This window comes from Schistocerca gregaria, chromosome 2, assembly GCF_023897955.1.
Source record: "Schistocerca gregaria isolate iqSchGreg1 chromosome 2, iqSchGreg1.2, whole genome shotgun sequence".
Classification (NCBI taxonomy): Eukaryota; Metazoa; Arthropoda; class Insecta; order Orthoptera; family Acrididae; genus Schistocerca; species Schistocerca gregaria.
The window spans coordinates 625,074,616-625,093,289 of NC_064921.1; the positions used below are offsets into that span (position 1 = coordinate 625,074,616).

The window sequence follows — 18,674 nt, forward strand, 5'->3', positions numbered from 1 at the left end:
TATGGCGCATTTCCTTTGCAGTTTAAGTTTTATTTTCGTTTTTTTTCTCTCGTTTATGTTTTATTGTTGCAGTAGCGGGATGCAGTAATACCCTCTGTTAGAGCATCGGTTCTTACAAGTCAAAATTTGAAAAATTTAATTGAAAACAAAAACAATGAAAAATTCCTGGAATTATAAAAAAATCCCGGGTTTTTCCTGGTTTTCTGCAGGATGAAAAAATTCCCAGGTTTTTCCCGGATCTCCCAGTTGCCCGGGTCGTATACACCCTGCTGAAGCCACTATAATAATATTAATAAACTTTTGTGACCAGAACAACTGTATGCAGTGGCTGGACTAAACTACTCTGAGGCCAGTGTAGGACATCAAAATACATAGTATGCAGTGGTTGGATTGAGGCATATTGGGCAAGTGTTTCAAACATTGCAAAATCAGCACCGTGATTAGGTTAATTAAATGCTGCAATGTAGGTGCCAAGGTCAAGTAATGCTGTGGGCTTCATGTCTGAGTGTTCCATGTGGGCACCACATGATCACCAATGATGGCTGCAAGCAGCAGATATGCAGCAGTGCAGCATACATTCTGGACCAGAGATCTTGACAACGTAACATATGGTACCATGCCGGTGCCATGATGTTTGTACAGAACTTTGGTCGAGGGGGCAAAATGATGTCATACGGAAGATGCACCGTGAACTATCAGATAGCAAAAAAATGGTGGGAGACTACGCCTGGCACTGTCGAAACAAACAGCAATCCTGGGGAAGGCAGCAACTTCCTATTCATTCACCAACAAAGGACTCACGATGCCACTCCAACAGACATCAGTGGCTGCACAGTCTTGGGCACAAGCCTCTGTCTCCAAGAAACTGAGATAGTTGAATGGTTGCCACAGGTACTCACTATTTGGGGCACAGTCCCACATCTGCCTATCAACAAAGCAGCACAAATGAAGATCCCCAGAGAGTGACCCACCACATAAGCTTACACGGCTACCTGATGCAAATGCATTAGATGGGCCTGATGGTCAACAATCACTGAGAGTCCAGCAGGGGCATGCTACATACAGTGTTATATGCTCCAATGCAACCTGAGCTATGAGAACTTCAACCATGAGCGAGTGTGGCAAATGCAAGCAAAGACCAGTGTTACTTTTTTTCATAAAATAAAAAAGTGTCAAGTATTTTCTTATAACAGACTAACATATCTCTTCTGTAAATGAACGTCATTTCTTGAATTGCACTTTGTCTTGTTAATACCTCCTATGAACTGGGCATACATACTCTTTTTTTTCACTTGTTGTCATCTTAACAAAACAATGTAGAAAAAACTGGGCTGCTGCTGCTTATTAATAGTAATAAAATTATAGGAGGTGAGATTCCCACTTGTCTTAACAGAATTTTTGATAGTTAATTTGACGGAATAATTTCACTGTTCAATGTGGATATAATTTAGGACTGGGTATTTAGCATCTTTATTTACGACGATTTCATCACATTATCTTTTTTTCTTTTCTCGTCATGTAGAAGTGTTGATTGTACATGAACAATAGTGTACTTAGGAAAACACTTGGTGTTCCAGTCTAGCACCCAATTTTTGTATCACATGAAGAAATGCATATTGGACCTTCTGGCATCTTCTACTGTTTTCGACGTGGTGATACATTAGATTCAGTTTTGTGCAGCACTTATAAAAATTATGAGGCCTACATATTTAAGTTCTGGGCAATGTATAAAATGTGTGTGAGTGATGCTTCTAATTCTTCAGTTACAGCGTTTTATAATGAGTAATCCTCTATATGTTTTTAATACTCGTTTCATAATGCATGGGTGGTTAAGCCACAGTTTATCAGTAATGCACCATCTTGTACCTTAAAATGTCAAGTTTTCTACTGTGGAGCATATTCTGCAAATTAACTGAGCTTCTTTAATGCCTTAACAATTTTCCATATTTTGAAAATACAAATTTGTGTTAGTTGTCTCAACAGCTTCTACTCCAAAATGTTTTTAACTCATAATTGCTTTTTGATAACACTTCTTTACAATTTGATCTCTCTCACTGGCTGTTGGCAAGTAGCAGAGTAATAATTTAATACAGAGACTATTAAACACAGTTTTGTCAAAAAAATTTCAATGGCAGCACCTTTAAATTTGAACAAAATCTTCGTTTGTAAATACATGAACCTGGAAAAAGTTCTCACATTAGGAAAATCCTTATTTTTTTTCTAGAGTAATTTTTGAAATTTGAGAAAAATATTTCAGCACACAAAAAGGGAATGCTTTTAGAATTGGGGAGAAGATGAATTTGTTGCACAACTTGATTAGAAGACGGGATTGGTTGATAGGATACAATCTGAGGCATCAAGGGATCACCAGTTTAGCACTGGTGGGAAGGGTGGAGGGTAAACATTGTAGAGGGAGACCAAGAGATGAATATAGTAAGCAGATTCAGAAGGATGTAAGTTCCAGCAGTTACTTGGGGATGGAGAGGCACAATCACAACAAAGTGAATGCTATCACTTCAAAATGGACTCAGTAAGAGGCAAAAGCCTGAAAAGTGCTCCAAGGTACAATACTATCACCTATGTATGCATAGAAGGAGTCTTCTCTTTATTCTCATAATTCACTTCCTGAATTTTTAAAACAATTTATGGTGGGAATCTTCTACACTCATACTCTTTGGTTTGCATGAGCTAGCTAGTGAGTCTGACATTCTGCAATTTTAGCACACTTCATCACCAGCATTCTTTCGGTATTTAATGCGTGACGATGTGAGTATGTAAATGAAGGGGAGCTAGAAATGTTGATGAGACCCCAAAAAATGGGCTCCAATCACAGCAAAAGGAGTGTGTGTTAAGTCTTTCTAATGTGAACAGAAATGAAGTGACCAATTAGAACTGACTTGATTTAATAAGCTATAGGAAACAATAGTACAAGCACAAACTGGTGTCACTGAAATAATCTAAGATCAGGTAAATAGTGACTTCTGCAGAGTAAGAGTTTGAGAGTAGGGACTGCAAAAAGTGAGGATGTGGATGGCATAGTTAGGAACTTTCATTGTTTGGAACCAATAAACCAAGCTTACGTACACTGTGTCCTCTGTTATAGTAGATCCTTATCATGTGTAATTTCTAAGTTAGTGCCCTTAGTTATAGACAGGTCACAAACAATCACGTACAGGTTTATTTTCTGTGTGTAATATTATCTGTTGGAAGCCATCTAACTTAAAAGATTGATCATCAAATGACAGGGAATGGTAATACAACGAGAATTTCCAAGGGAGATCTTAAGATAGCATCCAATAAAATCAGCACATTTAGAAAAGCTGGATAAAAACAGAAGCTTGGTAGAGTAAAAAGAAGACACTGCCTGTTTCAAAATAGCTGCTTTTCTATTTAAGAAAAAAAAATAAAAATAAAAAAAAAAGGAATGGGAGTAATTCTTGTGATCAGTAATATAACTAGATTATACTGGTCACAGTATTCAGCTCACCAGGAACACATGAAGATCCTGAAAAATATCCCAACAGAGGGGTCAAAACAACAATTGTTCAAGAAGAAACTGAAGAGAAACATGATAACTTACTACTAAGAAGATATTACCTTCAACTAGTCATAATGGTTTGATAGCATACTTAAGTAACATTTAGCTGCTTATTCTATAAGTTAATATGTAACTTGCCGTGTTACCAACCCCTGAAAGCAGTTATAGGAATACCCTGTCTGAACGAATGGACACAACACCACTATGTCCTCAAAATGCTGCACAACTTGTTATGCTGTTTTGTAAAAGGGTCTTTATGTTCAACAGCCCTTCTTGTTTCAGTGTATGAAAACGTCCAAACCAAAATAATCTTAACTGAGACCCTGAAAATTGTATTTACATTTTCTAAATTTCATTTTATTACATCAAAATATCTTTTTATAATTAGTTCACTACGGGAAATTTTGTTGTTTTCACAGAAGGAATGAAACAGTTTAGTACACTTGAACAGATGCTGTCTCAGAGATAACCATACATTTAGATCTAAGACTTATAATGCACTGGAATTTTGCTTACTGCTCTTCTCTTTCAAAGTTCAACTATTACATACATCTGACATTTAGGCTACTGAAATACATAAGAAATCTAAAAACTATAATAACAGAAATTAAAGTTACATCATATACATTAGGCACAAGGTAGAAGCTACTCAATATAGCTACTTTGTCAGAACATGAACTAGCATGCGAATTACGCTGACACAGAAGTCTTCTTAGTCAAATATCTATCCAGTTCTATCAGCAGTTCTACAAAAACAAAAGGGTTGACATTCTTGCTAAGCTGAGTGAGCAAAAACCAGTTTCCAACAGGCAGAGAATGTCCCAGGTGTTCAGCAACATTCCTTGGAAGCAGGCGAGCTTTTGCCCACAATAGATAGACTCGGGTATTAACACTCAGCAAGATGATTGCACGGTAAACTAGTGCCACTGCAGACACCACAGCCAAAGCCACAAACCAGAACCATAAGAATAGGAATACCTGGAACAGGATTTTGGGTAATCAAATACAATTTTAATCACATGTGATATCAAAGTATTATGGAGGAAGAACAGAACTGTAGGTTACACTGGTCTAAATTTGTAAAATATATATGCAATTCATTCAGATGTACTGTTGCTATGTCCAATAATTGTAGAAGTTCAACAATATAAATGTTGTTAACACTTTACAACAGGCAGGGCAACCTATGGTGACCCAAAGGCCTGATTTACATACTTCCTTAAACTTGTGGTCTGCTTCATCACATGGCAGAACAATAGCACTCCCAATGCATAAAGTCTAAAGTCAAATGGTTCCAATGGCTCTGAGCACTATGGGACTTAACATCTTACGTCATCAGTCCCCTAGAACTTAGAACTACTGAAACCTAACTAACATAAGGACATCACACAACAACCAGCCATCACGAGGCAGAGAAAATCCCTGACCTCACCGGGAATCGAACCCGGGAACCCGGCTGTGGGAAGCGAGAACGCTACCACACGACCACGAGATGCGGGCTCTGAAGTCAAAATATAGTGTACATGTCGTTTATGTTTATGGGGTAATGCACCAATATGAATGGCACTTCCTTCCCAATGTGCCAGGTCATCACATTATGCCTCAAGACACCATTTTTGAGAGTACATTTAGTTTATGTTCACCCCGTCTTCAGATGTTTAAATTTACTTATGTGCTGTGAATGGGTTTTCCTTTTTTTCCCCCTTAGGATGTTTGTCAACAGGTGCTTTAAAAATTTCACTATGCCATTAGTAAAGGAACAATGTTCATGAGATGTCAATAACATAACATGGGATGTCAGGTACCTTGAAATGTCATCATGGAAAAATAAACACTTAAAGAGCAACTGGCTGCAACTAATTCATTATAAATTAGCTTAAATTTCAACACTGCAGTGTCCTAATGTGTCCACAGCAAAGAAGAATTATTTAGTATATATGAAATATCCAAAAATATGTTCTGAATGAAGCACAATGTGATGACCTTGCTTGCTCTCTCTCTTTCACAAATTTCTCGGGCAGGCTATATGGAAACCAATCGTGGGCTGAATCCAGCCTTTGGGCCACTAGATGCCCACCTGTACTCTAGAACATGACAATTTCTATTACACGTATATTCATAGCACCCATGAACATGTTTTAATCTTGCATGGTACGTTCAGGTTCATATATTATATGTGGCTGAAAAGAAATACATTATCATGAAATATATAACTAAATCTGAGGGGGAAATTTCTTAGAATGTATGCCATAATCATGGACTATAGGAAAAAGCATCATTTGAGATGTGATGCTACAGAGTGGTGATGAAAATTAAGTGGACCTAAGACATAAGGGTCGAGAAGATTATTTGCAGAATAAGCAAGGAAAGAATACACAGAAACAATGGCTAAATGATGAGACAATGCTATGCTAAGAAATAACTTCAGTGGCACAAAAGGAACTTGTAGAGTGCAAAAACTGTAGGGTAAGACAGAGACTGGAAAACATACAACAAATAATTATGGATACTGATGTGTTATTCTGAGATGAAGAGGTTGGCATAGGAGTGAAGTCAGGTAAGACATATCAAATCAGTCAGAATTCACATTTTCTATAATGTTCACTTGATTCTCCTAGCTGGTACACCAGTCCTGATGAACCACAACTTAGGGCTTTTTCTCGGAAATTATTTCATAAAATATTTAAGTTTTATATTTTCCACCAAAGTTAGGCTTAGTTTAAAAATGAGGAAAGATGAAACAAAGAACACTGTCTACTTCTTTCTTCTAGTGTTGCACAAAGGGTATTATCACAATACATAACATTTTCTTACACCCTGTGCAACTTGTACCACTAACATTGCAAATTATGGGTAAATTAAAAAAATATATATAAACTACGATTTTCCTTGCATGATGCAATACTTACATGCTACTGAAATTTGAAATTATCACAAGTTCACATACACAACATTTGTGCTTAAAGGACTGTATACCTAAACATGCCAAGAATATCTCCATTAATTTGTCTACAATTAAAAAATTTAGTCAATTTCTTTTGCTCCCCCCCCCCCCCCCCTATCTATGTTGCTTGCTCTTACTACAATGAAATATTTCACTCCAGTTCTTTTTTTTCTGTAATCTTGCTAGACTTTTACTGTTGGCCTGGGCACCCTGAACATTTTCTGTTAGCCATTATTTCCTTTCTTTGTAATACTGTCATTCACCACTTCAAATCACCAGCATTTGGCAAATTAAGTATTAATATCTTCATAGACTTCTGAATCAGTTGCCTATTCACAAACAGGCATACCTCAATAATGACAATGTTGTTAAGGAGTATAATGCTGAAATTTGAAAGAAAAGGAAGAGAGGATTAGGGTTTAGCACCTCATCAATATCGAGATGATTACAGACGGAGCATAGGCTTGGTTCACACAAGTTTGGTATAGCATAATGAGCATGGCTTCATTAAAGAATCTCCCTAGTTTTCACCTTTACTTATCCAGTGGCACCACAAAATTACTGTATCAGGAAAGGACTTTTAATTCCACTTCTGCTGAAGTTGAGTCTAATGTTTTAACCTCTGTGTCATTCTTCTCTAACCGAAACTATGAATTTTAGATTCTATAATGACTTAATACGCTTACTTATGGTCCTGCTACTAAAGTGGCTAGAAAAGAATTGCACTTCCACTTTAAATCAAATGAATAGATGTTTTAGTTATCATTGCTTGGCAACTCAGACAGTTAGTACCTTATCGTTGATATTGTTCAGAGGTAGAATACACAGGGAATCCATCTTGGACATTCCCCCAGATGTACCAAAATAGTACATCCTGCATTTGGCTACTTTGGGAAACATGTGATCCAGAGGAGATGGCATTGTTTGATTTTTTAGACCAAAATCTGTTGATGATGCATATTTGATAAAATTTGGCCCAAGAAATGCAAATTCTCCTCCAAGAAACCTATCCAGCAAGATGATCTGCAATACCTGAAATTAAGAAAATAACGTCAGACTGTTTTTAGTTACATGAGGAACACATAACTAATAAATATAGATTTTCGTTGAGCTGCATACACACTTCCTCCAAAACGACAACCATTTGCATAAAATTTGAAAGGAGAACATTTTTTATAGTTATGTTAGAAATGAGAAAATGTAGAAATACATCCCTGCAGGGAGACATAATTTTAGATGTGAACTCTGTAAGGCTCAAGATATAATACTTAATAAGATATGACAATTTTTCTCTGCCATAGAATTTTAGGTCACACTTTACATTTAATTTCAGAAGTTCATTGTGCTGGCTCATACAATCACAACACTGTACACTGTGACTTTAGAATATCAACACGTTACTCTTGGCAGTTGTTTTAATAGCCTCAGGTAAAATTCCTTATGATAGAATATCATCCAGTTTTACATTACATGAAAAAAGCACACACTGACCCATATTGCAAGTTTTATATACCCATATAAAAATATGTTTTCCTTTTGTGTTCAGGTAGGCCTCTAATAAGATGTGGTTGTGGAGCAAACAGGATAGATAACATTTTATCAAGACTCTGGGTGAATTAAATTACACTGAAGGCTAAATAATGCTGTATGACTAAAGTAGTCACAAGAAAGCTCACAAGCTGCATGCCGCTCTTGCTTCAATGTAGTGGGGCTCATGAAGTAAAGTATGTAATTATACAATAATGGAAAGGCAACCAATCACGTGTGGAGCACAGTAACACATAACAGCATTTACACTAGCTTTTGGGTATGCTATTTTTATGGCTAATGCTTGAAAAATAGTATGAATGCTGTATTCTGTTAGGTGTTACTATGCTCTACTGATCAACGTACTGTATGTGAGTGCTTGCCTTCTCTTACTTTACATATTGCTTCATCCATGAATTTCCATTATTGTAATATAAAAGCATTAATAAAGTATAAAAATAATAAACATTTAAAATTGTACAAAGTAAAAAGTAGTGCCCGTATATATGATACAAATGATACTCCTTCCATAGATTGACAACTGAGCAACCTTCTTGTCACTGCATCGCACCGGCCTTGCAACAGCAGAGATCGAAGTTCAGACAGTGGCTAGTTAAATTCACAGCTAATAATGCAATTACTTTTCTCTGTGCAGTATCGCTGTTTAAGTTAACTTGTGATTATTGCTGGTGTCCTAAGAGTAGCTATGTTATCTAAGAAGTGTAAATATGAAGAAGAGAACACAGCATTTAAAATTTTTTGTAGAGAGGAATGGTAAAGCAATGTGTGTTTTGTGTCAAATGATATTGTCATGTTACATGGCCAATAATCTGAAACATCACCTTGACACTAACCACAGTATTTCAGGATAGACTTTCTTGTTGCTTCTCAGTTGAGAAAAATTAATCTGACATCACTATAGGAAAAACTTCAAGGGCAGAGTAGGGTTATGACTATGTTTACCAGAGGTGCAGATTTAAGAACCTTACACAAAGGGTGAGTTTGTAAAGAATGATATTGCACATGTCGTTTCTATTTTAGACCTCAAAAATAAGAAACTACGTAAAATACCAACTTCAAGACATACAACAGGGAGGCATGATTCTGGTATTAGTGATGATATTGTAAGTAATGTGCAAATATAAAAAAATATAAAAAGTGACTGCTCAGCAATGAGTTTGGCTTTGGATGAGTTTACAGATATACAAGATAAAACTCCAAGTTTCCATATTTGTAAGATACACTCCTGGAAATGGAAAAAAGAACACATTGACACCGGTGTGTCAGACCCACCATACTTGCTCCGGACACTGCGAGAGGGCTGTACAAGCAATGATCACACGCACGGCACAGCGGACACACCAGGAACCGCGGTGTTGGCCGTCGAATGGCGCTAGCTGCGCAGCATTTGTGCACCGCCGCCGTCAGTGTCAGCCAGTTTGCCGTGGCATACGGAGCTCAATCGCAGTCTTTAACACTGGTAGCATGCCGCGACAGCATGGACGTGAACCGTATGTGCAGTTGACGTACTTTGAGGGAGGGCGTATAGTGGGCATGCGGGAGGCCGGGTGGACGTACCGCCAAATTGCTCAACACGTGGGGCATGAGGTCCCACAGTACATCGATGTTGTCGCCAGTGGTCGGCGGAAGGTGCACGTGCCCGTCGACCTGGGACCGGACCGCAGCGACGCACAGATGCACGCCAAGACCTTAGGATCCTATGCAGCGCTGTAGGGGACCGCACCGCCACTTCCCAGAAAATTAGGGACACTGTTGCTCCAGGGGTATCGGCGAGGACAATTCGCAACCGTCTCCATGAAGCTGGGCTACGGTCCCGCACACCGTTAGGCCGTCTTCCGCTCACGCCCCAACATAGTGCAGCCCGCCTCCAGTGGTGTTGCGACAGGCGTGAATGGAGGGACGAATGGAGACGTGTCGTCTTCAGCGATGAGAATCGCTTCTGCCCTGGTGCCAATGATGGTCGTATGCGTGTTTGGCGCCGTGCAGGTGAGCGCCACAATCAGGACTGCATACGACCGAGGCACATAGGGCCAACACCCGGCATCATGGTGTGGGGAGCGATCTCCTACACTGGCCGTACACCTCTGGTGATCGTCGAGGGGACACTGAATAGTGCACGGTACATCCAAACCGTCATCGAACCCATCGTTCCACCATTCCTAGACCGGCAAGGGAACTTGCTGTTCCAACAGGACAATGCACATCCGCATGTATCCCATGCCACCCAACGTGCTCTAGAAGGTGTAAGTCAACTACCCTGGCCAGCAAGATCTCCGGATCTGTGCCCCATTGAGCATGTTTGGGACTGGATGAAGTGTCGTCTCACGCGGTCTGCACGTCCAGCACGAACGCTGGTCCAACTGAGGCGCCAGGTGGAAATGGCATGGCAAGCCGTTCCACAGGACTACATCCGGCATCTCTGCGATCATCTCCATGGGAGAATAGCAGCCTGCATTGCTGAGAAAGGTGGATATACACTGTACTAGTGCCGACATTGTGCATGCTCTGTTGCCTGTGTCTATGTGCCTGTGGTTCTGTCAGTGTGATCATGTGATGTATCTGACCCCAGGAATGTGTCAATAAAGTTTCCCCTTCCTGGGACAATGAATTCACGGTGTTCTTATTTCAATTTCCAGGAGTGTATGTAATGAATTGCTTGGATTTGGTGGAACAGCTCTTAGACCTTTTTACATTGAACAATACTGCTTGATGTTGTGACAATGAAGAAGCCCTGGAGGTGTTTAGTGAAATATGCAGTGCCTACTGGGAAGATTGCCAGTATATAACAAAAATTGTGACCCTGTGGGGCTTTTAAGTGCAGACACTTCATATTGTGTCCACTGTTACTATTCACAGACAACATTAAGCATATAAATATTTCCAATATTGACTTGGTATGCAGGTGGTGCTAAAAATTGTAAGCTACACTCCTTCAAATTCCAGAACACACTGACAGGTCAAATCTTTCATAGAAGAAATATGTACTGATGACCCTTCTACTGACGTTTCTTGGCATTGCTTAGTGAGGGTAATGTTCCATGCAGATTTTTCAAATTATTGGATCCAATAAAGCTATTTTTGCAAGAAAAAGGGAAATCTTTCCCTGAACTTGATGAGCCACAGTGGCTTACATTGGCCCTTATTACTGATGATATTCAGCATTTACTAACACTAAACACAAAGTCACAATGAAGAGTGTAATTTATTTGTGATTTAGTGCAGCCTGTGTCATCTTTCATAACAAATTAAGACTCTTTCAGAAATAATTTGAGACTAAAACATTTGCTCATTTCATATGCCTTAAGACAATTACTGAAAGTCTGCCTCTATTTCAGGTGCAAATACAAGGTTATTTAAGAGAATGCCTGAACTTATTGAAGAAATAAATGTAAGATTTATTAATGTATGGAACATTCTGGTTGAGAATAACGAATTATTTAGGAGTAAAGGACACGACTCACTTAAAGACAGAAGCACTGCGTCATCGTCTTTAAGTGAATTGTGTCCTTTACTCCTAAATAATTCATTATTTAGGAGTAAAGGACACGACTCACTCAAAGACAGAAGCACTGCGTCATCGACAGATACACACACAAAAGGTACAGAGCTTTACTTTGCTACTGTTCAGAATGGAATTCCTTTCTAAAGCTGCAGGAGAAACATCCACACAAACACACACTCAGTCACATGTGCACGCTTGTCTCCCTACATTGTACTCAATCGAATGAGCACAGTGTAAAATCTAGTGAGGTTATCACAGATTCCGAATGTGAATTAATCAGGGTGAAATTGAGTATCAACGAACAGTCAAAAATGGTGATCAGATGCTTCATTTACAGATCACCTGGGTCAGGATCTGTAGTTGTAGAGCACTTCAGACAGAACTTAGGGAGTGTTATGCCATAAAAACTGGTGCCAGAAACAGGGATTGGAGCATTGTTCTGGGTGTCTTGTCTGAAAATTACTTGAGCAGATAGTTTGAAAATCAACTCATGACGGTAACATCTTAGACCTCCTGGCAAAACTTATCAAATCGGTTAACGTAGAGGAAGGAATCAGTGATCATAAGGCTGTGACAGCATCTATGATGTATCGAATCAGTCAATGTAGAGGAAGGTATCAGTGATCATAAGGCTGTGACAGCATCTATGATGTATGGAATCAATCAATGTAGAGGAAGGTATCAGTGATTATACAGTGATCATAAGGCTGTGACAGCATCTATGATGACTCATTCTACAACGAATGTTAAGAAAAGTAGACAGATATATTTACTCAGCAAGGGTGACAGGATACAAATTTCAGAATATCTCAGCAGTCAGCATCAAATATTTGGTGATGAGGATGAAGATGTGGTGGACAAACAGAAAAAATTGAAAGGCATCATTCAATATACCCTAGACAAGTATGTTCCAAGTAAGGTTATAACTAGAATGGTGGAAGGGGTCTAAATGACCCGTCAGATGTTTTTTGTTCATTGTCATATCCAATTTATTTACTTCGTTAATGAAATTATGACTTTTTCTGATTTTTTCTCCTCTTTCTGAAGATATTTTAGTATTTACAAAATATTTTACTTTTCCTCATCATTTCATTCAGTATACCTAGAATGGTGGAAGGGGTCAATTTGACCACACTGTAATCTCTTCTCAATGTAAGTAAATCATCCAACAATAGTGGCAACAGGGAGTTTAAGGCAGAGCAGTTCCTCCGCATTGTTGCAACTTGGCACATATACATTCCAATCTGCCACAGCTTACGTTGTGTCATTCAAGCAGTCTTTGTCTGTGAAACACATTTTCAAACCTCTATGTCAGCATGGACTTTCTGATGAAGAAGTGTCACATCTCTTAGAGAATTCCAAAGTCGAATCAGAAATTGACTTCTCTGATGAAGATGTTGGTTATGTACCTGACACAAGTGAAGATGAAGACACTGTGAATGAGGGGCGATTAATGGGAGAGGATCCTGATATATATCAATCATCACTCCTTTCACCACAGCAGGTGCAGTTGGAAGCGTCTACAAAGATGACTGCAAGGGATGGAACCATGTGGGAGATTGGAAATTATTCATTTTCTGGAAGGCAGTCGGCTGTGATTGTTCTGAAGGAGAGGGGGGTTCCACTGCTTATGCTTGCAACAAGTAGACAGTTCTGTCACCAGTGCCTTCCGTCTTAATTTTGCAGAAGCAATGCTATGTCTCATGAAGAAATGCACAGAATCAAATGCTCACAAAGTACTAAAAAAACAATGACTGGACTGTTTCACTTGAGAAACTGAGAGCCATCGTGTATGTTCGGGGTGTCTTTTGCATAAAATGTATGCCTGTGGATGATCTCTGGTCGCACTCTTGGGGGCCTGCTTTTATCGAGGACGTTATGCCAAGGGACAGATTTCAGGAGGTTCTTAGATTTCTCCGTTTCCATGAAAAATCAACCTGGGCTGAATGCCTGGCAGCCAACAAATTAGCTCTTGTATCTGAAATTTGGGGAAAGTTCATTGAAAACACTATTTGCACTTACCACCCAGGAAAAAATTTAACCATTGACAAGCAATTGTTACCAAGCAAAGCAAGATGCAGGTGTCCAACAAACCAGACAAATATGGTCTCCAAACCAGACAAATATGGTCTCAAATTCTGCTTGGCTGTTGAATTAACGACAAAGTATATATTTAATGCTTTCCCATTCCTTGGCAAAGAGGACACGCACAGAAAGAAACAAGCACTTGGAGAGTACGTCGTTCTGCATCTCATGGAGCCATTTATAAATCACGGAAGAAATGTGACCACAGGCAACTTCTTTACACCTCTTCAACTTGCTAAAAATCTCAAAGAAAAGCAAACTTCATCAGTTGGTACAATGAACAAGATCCGCAGTGAAATCCTCAATGAAGTAACGAAGCTGAATGCTGAAATTCACTCCACGACAATGCTGCACAATAGTGGTAACACAGACTGCACCTTGACTGTATACCAAGGAAAGAAGAATGAAAATGTCGTTCTTCTGTGTATGAAGTAGTAATAAGCAAGGAAGGAGAGAAAAATCTGAAACTGTAACGTTCTACAATGCAGCAAAAGTACCGGGTGGACGTGGTTGATCAAATGACTCGTAAATATACTACGAAGGTTGCATATAGATGTCCAATGCATGTCTTCTACAACATACTGTACATGGCAGCATTAAATGTATGGGTCATATATAACATAGTAATGAACTAGAAAATGGAAGGGAATAAGTTCATACTTTAATTGACAAATGAACTCAAGGGAATGAAAGAGCAAGAACGTCAGGCAAAGGAAGAGCATATGGGGCTGAAATCACCTAGAAAGCCAAGGAAGTGCCAGATCAGGGCCTGCAAAGGCAAACAGACCAGCGAAAACTTTGTAAAGTGCCACAAATTTGTGTGCGGAAAATGTGTGCATGAAACACAAATCACCTGTGCTAAGTGCATCTAGCAGCTTCAAATGACTTGAGTGAAAATTAATACAGGACTTTTTGTAAAACACATGTGAGAGTAAAATGGACCAAATATACTAAACATGTCTTGAAGGGTGTATGAATAGTTAATAAATTAAAATTTATAGTTAAGAAACTTGTTAGCAGTAGTAACAGTAAATTAGTATGGTATATTGTTGTTCAATGAAATTAGTAATAATTATTTATAGTTGTAAATAATTATTGTGATTACTAGAAATAAAGTATGGATCAACAAACACCAAAAAAAGTACTTGTTTAAGTCAAATATGAAAATATTTTATATGGGTCAAACGACCCCCTTCCACTGTTTTTAGGAATGTCAGAAGCTCCGCCATTCTAGTGTTAAGGGATGGAAAGATCTACCTCGGTTAATAGCCATGTTAGAAAAGCACTATGTACATAAAGAGCTCTTCATCTCAGATTCAAGAGAAGTGAAAACGTAGCTGACAATCAAAAATGAATGAAACAAAAATGAATAAGGAAAGCAATAAGAGAAGCGTTCAATGATTTTGAAAGTAAGACGTTGTCAACTGACCTGATTCAAAAACCTAATAGATTTTGGTCGTATGTAAAATTAGGAAATGGGTCAAAATCATCTATTCATTCTCTCAGCACCACACCAGCACAGAAACTGAAGATAACAGAGAGAAGGCCAAAATACTGAATTCAGTCTTCTGAAGTTGTTTCACAGTGGAAAATCATAACCCTGTCCCTCCTTGCAATTGTACTACAAACCTCAAAATGGTGGATGTTGAGATAACTGACAGAGGAATTGAAAAGCAGCTACAATCCCTTAGTAGTGGAAAGGTGTCAGAACCAGATGATATACCTACAAGATTCTATAAGGATTGTGTGAAAGACAGATCCACACAATTATAGACCCATATTATTGATGTCAATATGTTGTAGAATTATGGAACACGTTTTATGCTCAACAATTATGACTTTTTCAGAAAATCAACAACTCTTCTATAAAATCAACATTATTCTGCAAATAGAGATCCTGTGGAACTCAGCTCCTTCTGCTCCACCATGAGATCCACAGCACAGTGGACAAAGGTGCTCAGGTTGATGCTATGTTCCTTGATTTCAGTGTAACATTTGACACTGTCCTGCACTGCCATTTAATGAAAAAAATACAAGCTTACGAAGTATCGGAGTAGACTTGGGATTGGATTTAAGACTTTCTTGCAGATAGAACTCAACATGTCGCCCTTAATGGAACAAAACCAACAAATGTAAAGGTAATATCCGGAGTACCACTGGGAAGTGTGATAGGACCGTTGCTGTCTACAATATATATATATATATATATATATATATATATATATATATATATATATATATATATATATATATATATATATAATCTAGTAGAAAGCGTTGGATGCTCTTTAAGGCTATTCGCAGATGATGCAGTTGTCTATACCGAAGTAGCAATGCTAGAAAATAGCAAGATTTTGCAGAATGACCTGAGCACAAAATTATGCTAACAAAATACACAAGTTTCATACATAACACTGACCAAACACTACTAGATCCTTCAGTACAAGTTGTGATACAGCATCACATATACAGTTATTACAGTCTATATCTCAGAGATTGGCTCACCTTAGATATGCTACATATAACATTGCGTGAAGCTGAATTTTTCCAGGCTGTAATTAATAATGGCAACTGGATCACCAGAGTCACAAAAACAATGACATTCCACAGTGTAATGGTTAGTGTATAGAATTGATGTGTAAAAGGTTGTAGGTTCATTTCTTGTCAGTCATTTACATTCAATTAAATGATTTAAAAGGCAATGGTTAGCATATAAACCTGACGTATGGAAGGTCATAGGTTCAAATCTCAACAACGGCAATGAATATTTTTCTAAATCTAATCAAAGACTTATTACTATTTTCATTGATATATTGACTTTTTTTATTTGCTCTTATATTACTTCTTATCATCCCCCCCCCCCCCCCAAAAAGCTATTTCTGTCACTTGCTCATCAGTTGGTAATGCTGCAGCCTATATTTTTAGGTAACCAATGGCAGCAAGAAATTACAGTTTGCTTTTACCACTAAAACTGTAATTTTTCTGTTTTGAGTTTGCTCATAGAGGTTAGCAGTAAACAGCATGAACAAAGCAATTGTGATTTCAGTTCTGCCACAGATTGTTGCTCACCATTTTCTCAGACACATTGCACATTGTGAGGTTGTAGTTGGTTAGGACATAAGTTTCAATTCAGGGCTACAAAACATGTCGATTGCCTCAGTTCAGACACTGGACACTTAAAATAATCTGTCAACTGAGCACCTCCCATTTCTGTCACACTTCATGGTGGCTGATTCCAACATTGCTTCTCATTACAGGTCAACAGCATTTGTGAAGCAATCCACCATGTTTGTGTGTCTCCTCTAACCAAAAGGTAGCTGGCAGGAGATGGGCGAACACTGTAGCTGCAAGTGACATGAACTATCACGTAATTTTAACCATATTATAGAATGGATCTTAGATCAAGTATGTACCATTACTGAATTGAAATAGTGAAACCAAGAGCTTGGAAACCTATTAAAATGTGTCATTTGAAGTGCAAAGATTACCTTTAAAAATATTTAATAGGAAGTGGGGTTAATTTTTTTTTCATTAATTTTGGGCTGTAGGATATCATGGCAGGAAAGTACATTGCGACATTGATCTTGTTGACTCAGAGGTGCCCAAAATATCAAGAAGAACACAGCACCTACACAATGACATGGCACAATACTTATTTCTGCAAAAATGTAAAATGATTTTGTATTAGCACATGAACTACGCAATGAGATATTCTACATATTTTATTTCTGTAAAAGTGTTAAATGATTCTGTATTAGTACATGAATTATACAATGAGACATTCTAGATACTGGCACAAGTATTTTATTTCTGCAAAAATGTATAACGATTCTGTATCAGCACATGATCATTTCATGATACTTATAATGCAGGTATCAGCCAACAGAAATTCAAGCATACTGACATCACATACTGTAACGAAAGGAAAAGGACTGTATTTAGAAACAAGCATTTCAATATTACGTGAAAGGCAATTGTGGATCATATATAACAATTTCCTCAATGTAGGTCACACCACACATCATATATGTGGAACCTTAGACCTGTCCATTTATACAGCCCTCCATTTTTTTTTTAATCTGATCCAGCCATATTCTATTTCAACAAAAGATACGTAACTGATCATACTGGTCACTATTATTGACTCACATTAAGCTGATGCGATAAGGTTTGTGCAAAAATACAACATATTTTCTCCTTCTAGGGCCTATTACTCCCTTTGATTACTGGTGTACAAAGTTATACTGTGATGACATGCTAAAATGTAATGCTTCCAGGTTGGCTACTCAAACTTAGGAGATAAAAAGAAAAATTCTTCTTCTTCTTTTGCTGATGCCTTTGTCCCGCAGTCTGCACAGGGTCGGCGTGGTTACAATCGCATTTGGCAAGGTTAATTTGAAGGGGTGGCCAGATGCCCTTCCTGCTGCCACCTTGTACCTCTCAAGATGGAATCAGTGTACCCCAGCTGTCTGCATCTAGTGTAAATCATGAAATAGTGTGAAAGTGTTTCAAATGTCTGCAAGTCATGTAATTTAGGTGGGATGTGGGGACCAGCCCAGTATTCAGCTAGTGGGATGTGGAAAACCACCTAAAAACCACATCCAAGCTGGCCGGCACATGGGCCCTAATTGTTAATCCACCGATTGGATGCAATCTGGGACCAGCATGCCCACCCGAGTCCAGGTTCAAATGGCTCTGAGCACTATGGGACTCAACTGCTGTGGTCATCAGTCCCCTAGAACTTAGAACTACTTAAACCTAACTAACCTAAGGACAGCACACACATCCATGCCCAAGGCAGGATTCGAACCTGCGACCGTAGCAGTTGCACGGCTCCGGACTGCGCACCTAGAACCGAGTCAAGGAAGCAGTACATTAGCGCTCTTGGCTAACCTGGCGGGTCTGAGATAAAATGAAAAATAAATAAATAAATTTGCTGAGAATTCCAGGGGTGAGGGTGAAGATGGTGTCAAAAGCTCCTGATAAGTTAATGGTGAGCATGGTGGGTGGGTTACGATGGTGGGCTAAGCTATAATAACCACATTTTTTGAACATTG

General features: G+C 38.6%; 1 protein-coding gene across 1 annotated transcript in view; it reads right to left on the reverse strand.

The window, feature by feature from the left end:
- Positions 1 to 3,892: 3,892 nt before the first annotated feature.
- LOC126336268 (innexin inx2-like) overlaps positions 3,893 to 18,674 on the reverse strand; it is a 59,318-nt gene continuing 44,536 nt past the window's right edge. The window contains exons 4-5 of the mRNA XM_049999766.1: positions 7,275 to 7,514; positions 3,893 to 4,516 (exon numbers count right to left, since the gene is read on the reverse strand). Coding sequence (XP_049855723.1) covers positions 4,229 to 4,516; positions 7,275 to 7,514 — 528 coding nt within the window. The 3' untranslated portion in view covers positions 3,893 to 4,228. The remainder of the gene's footprint in view (positions 4,517 to 7,274; positions 7,515 to 18,674) is intronic.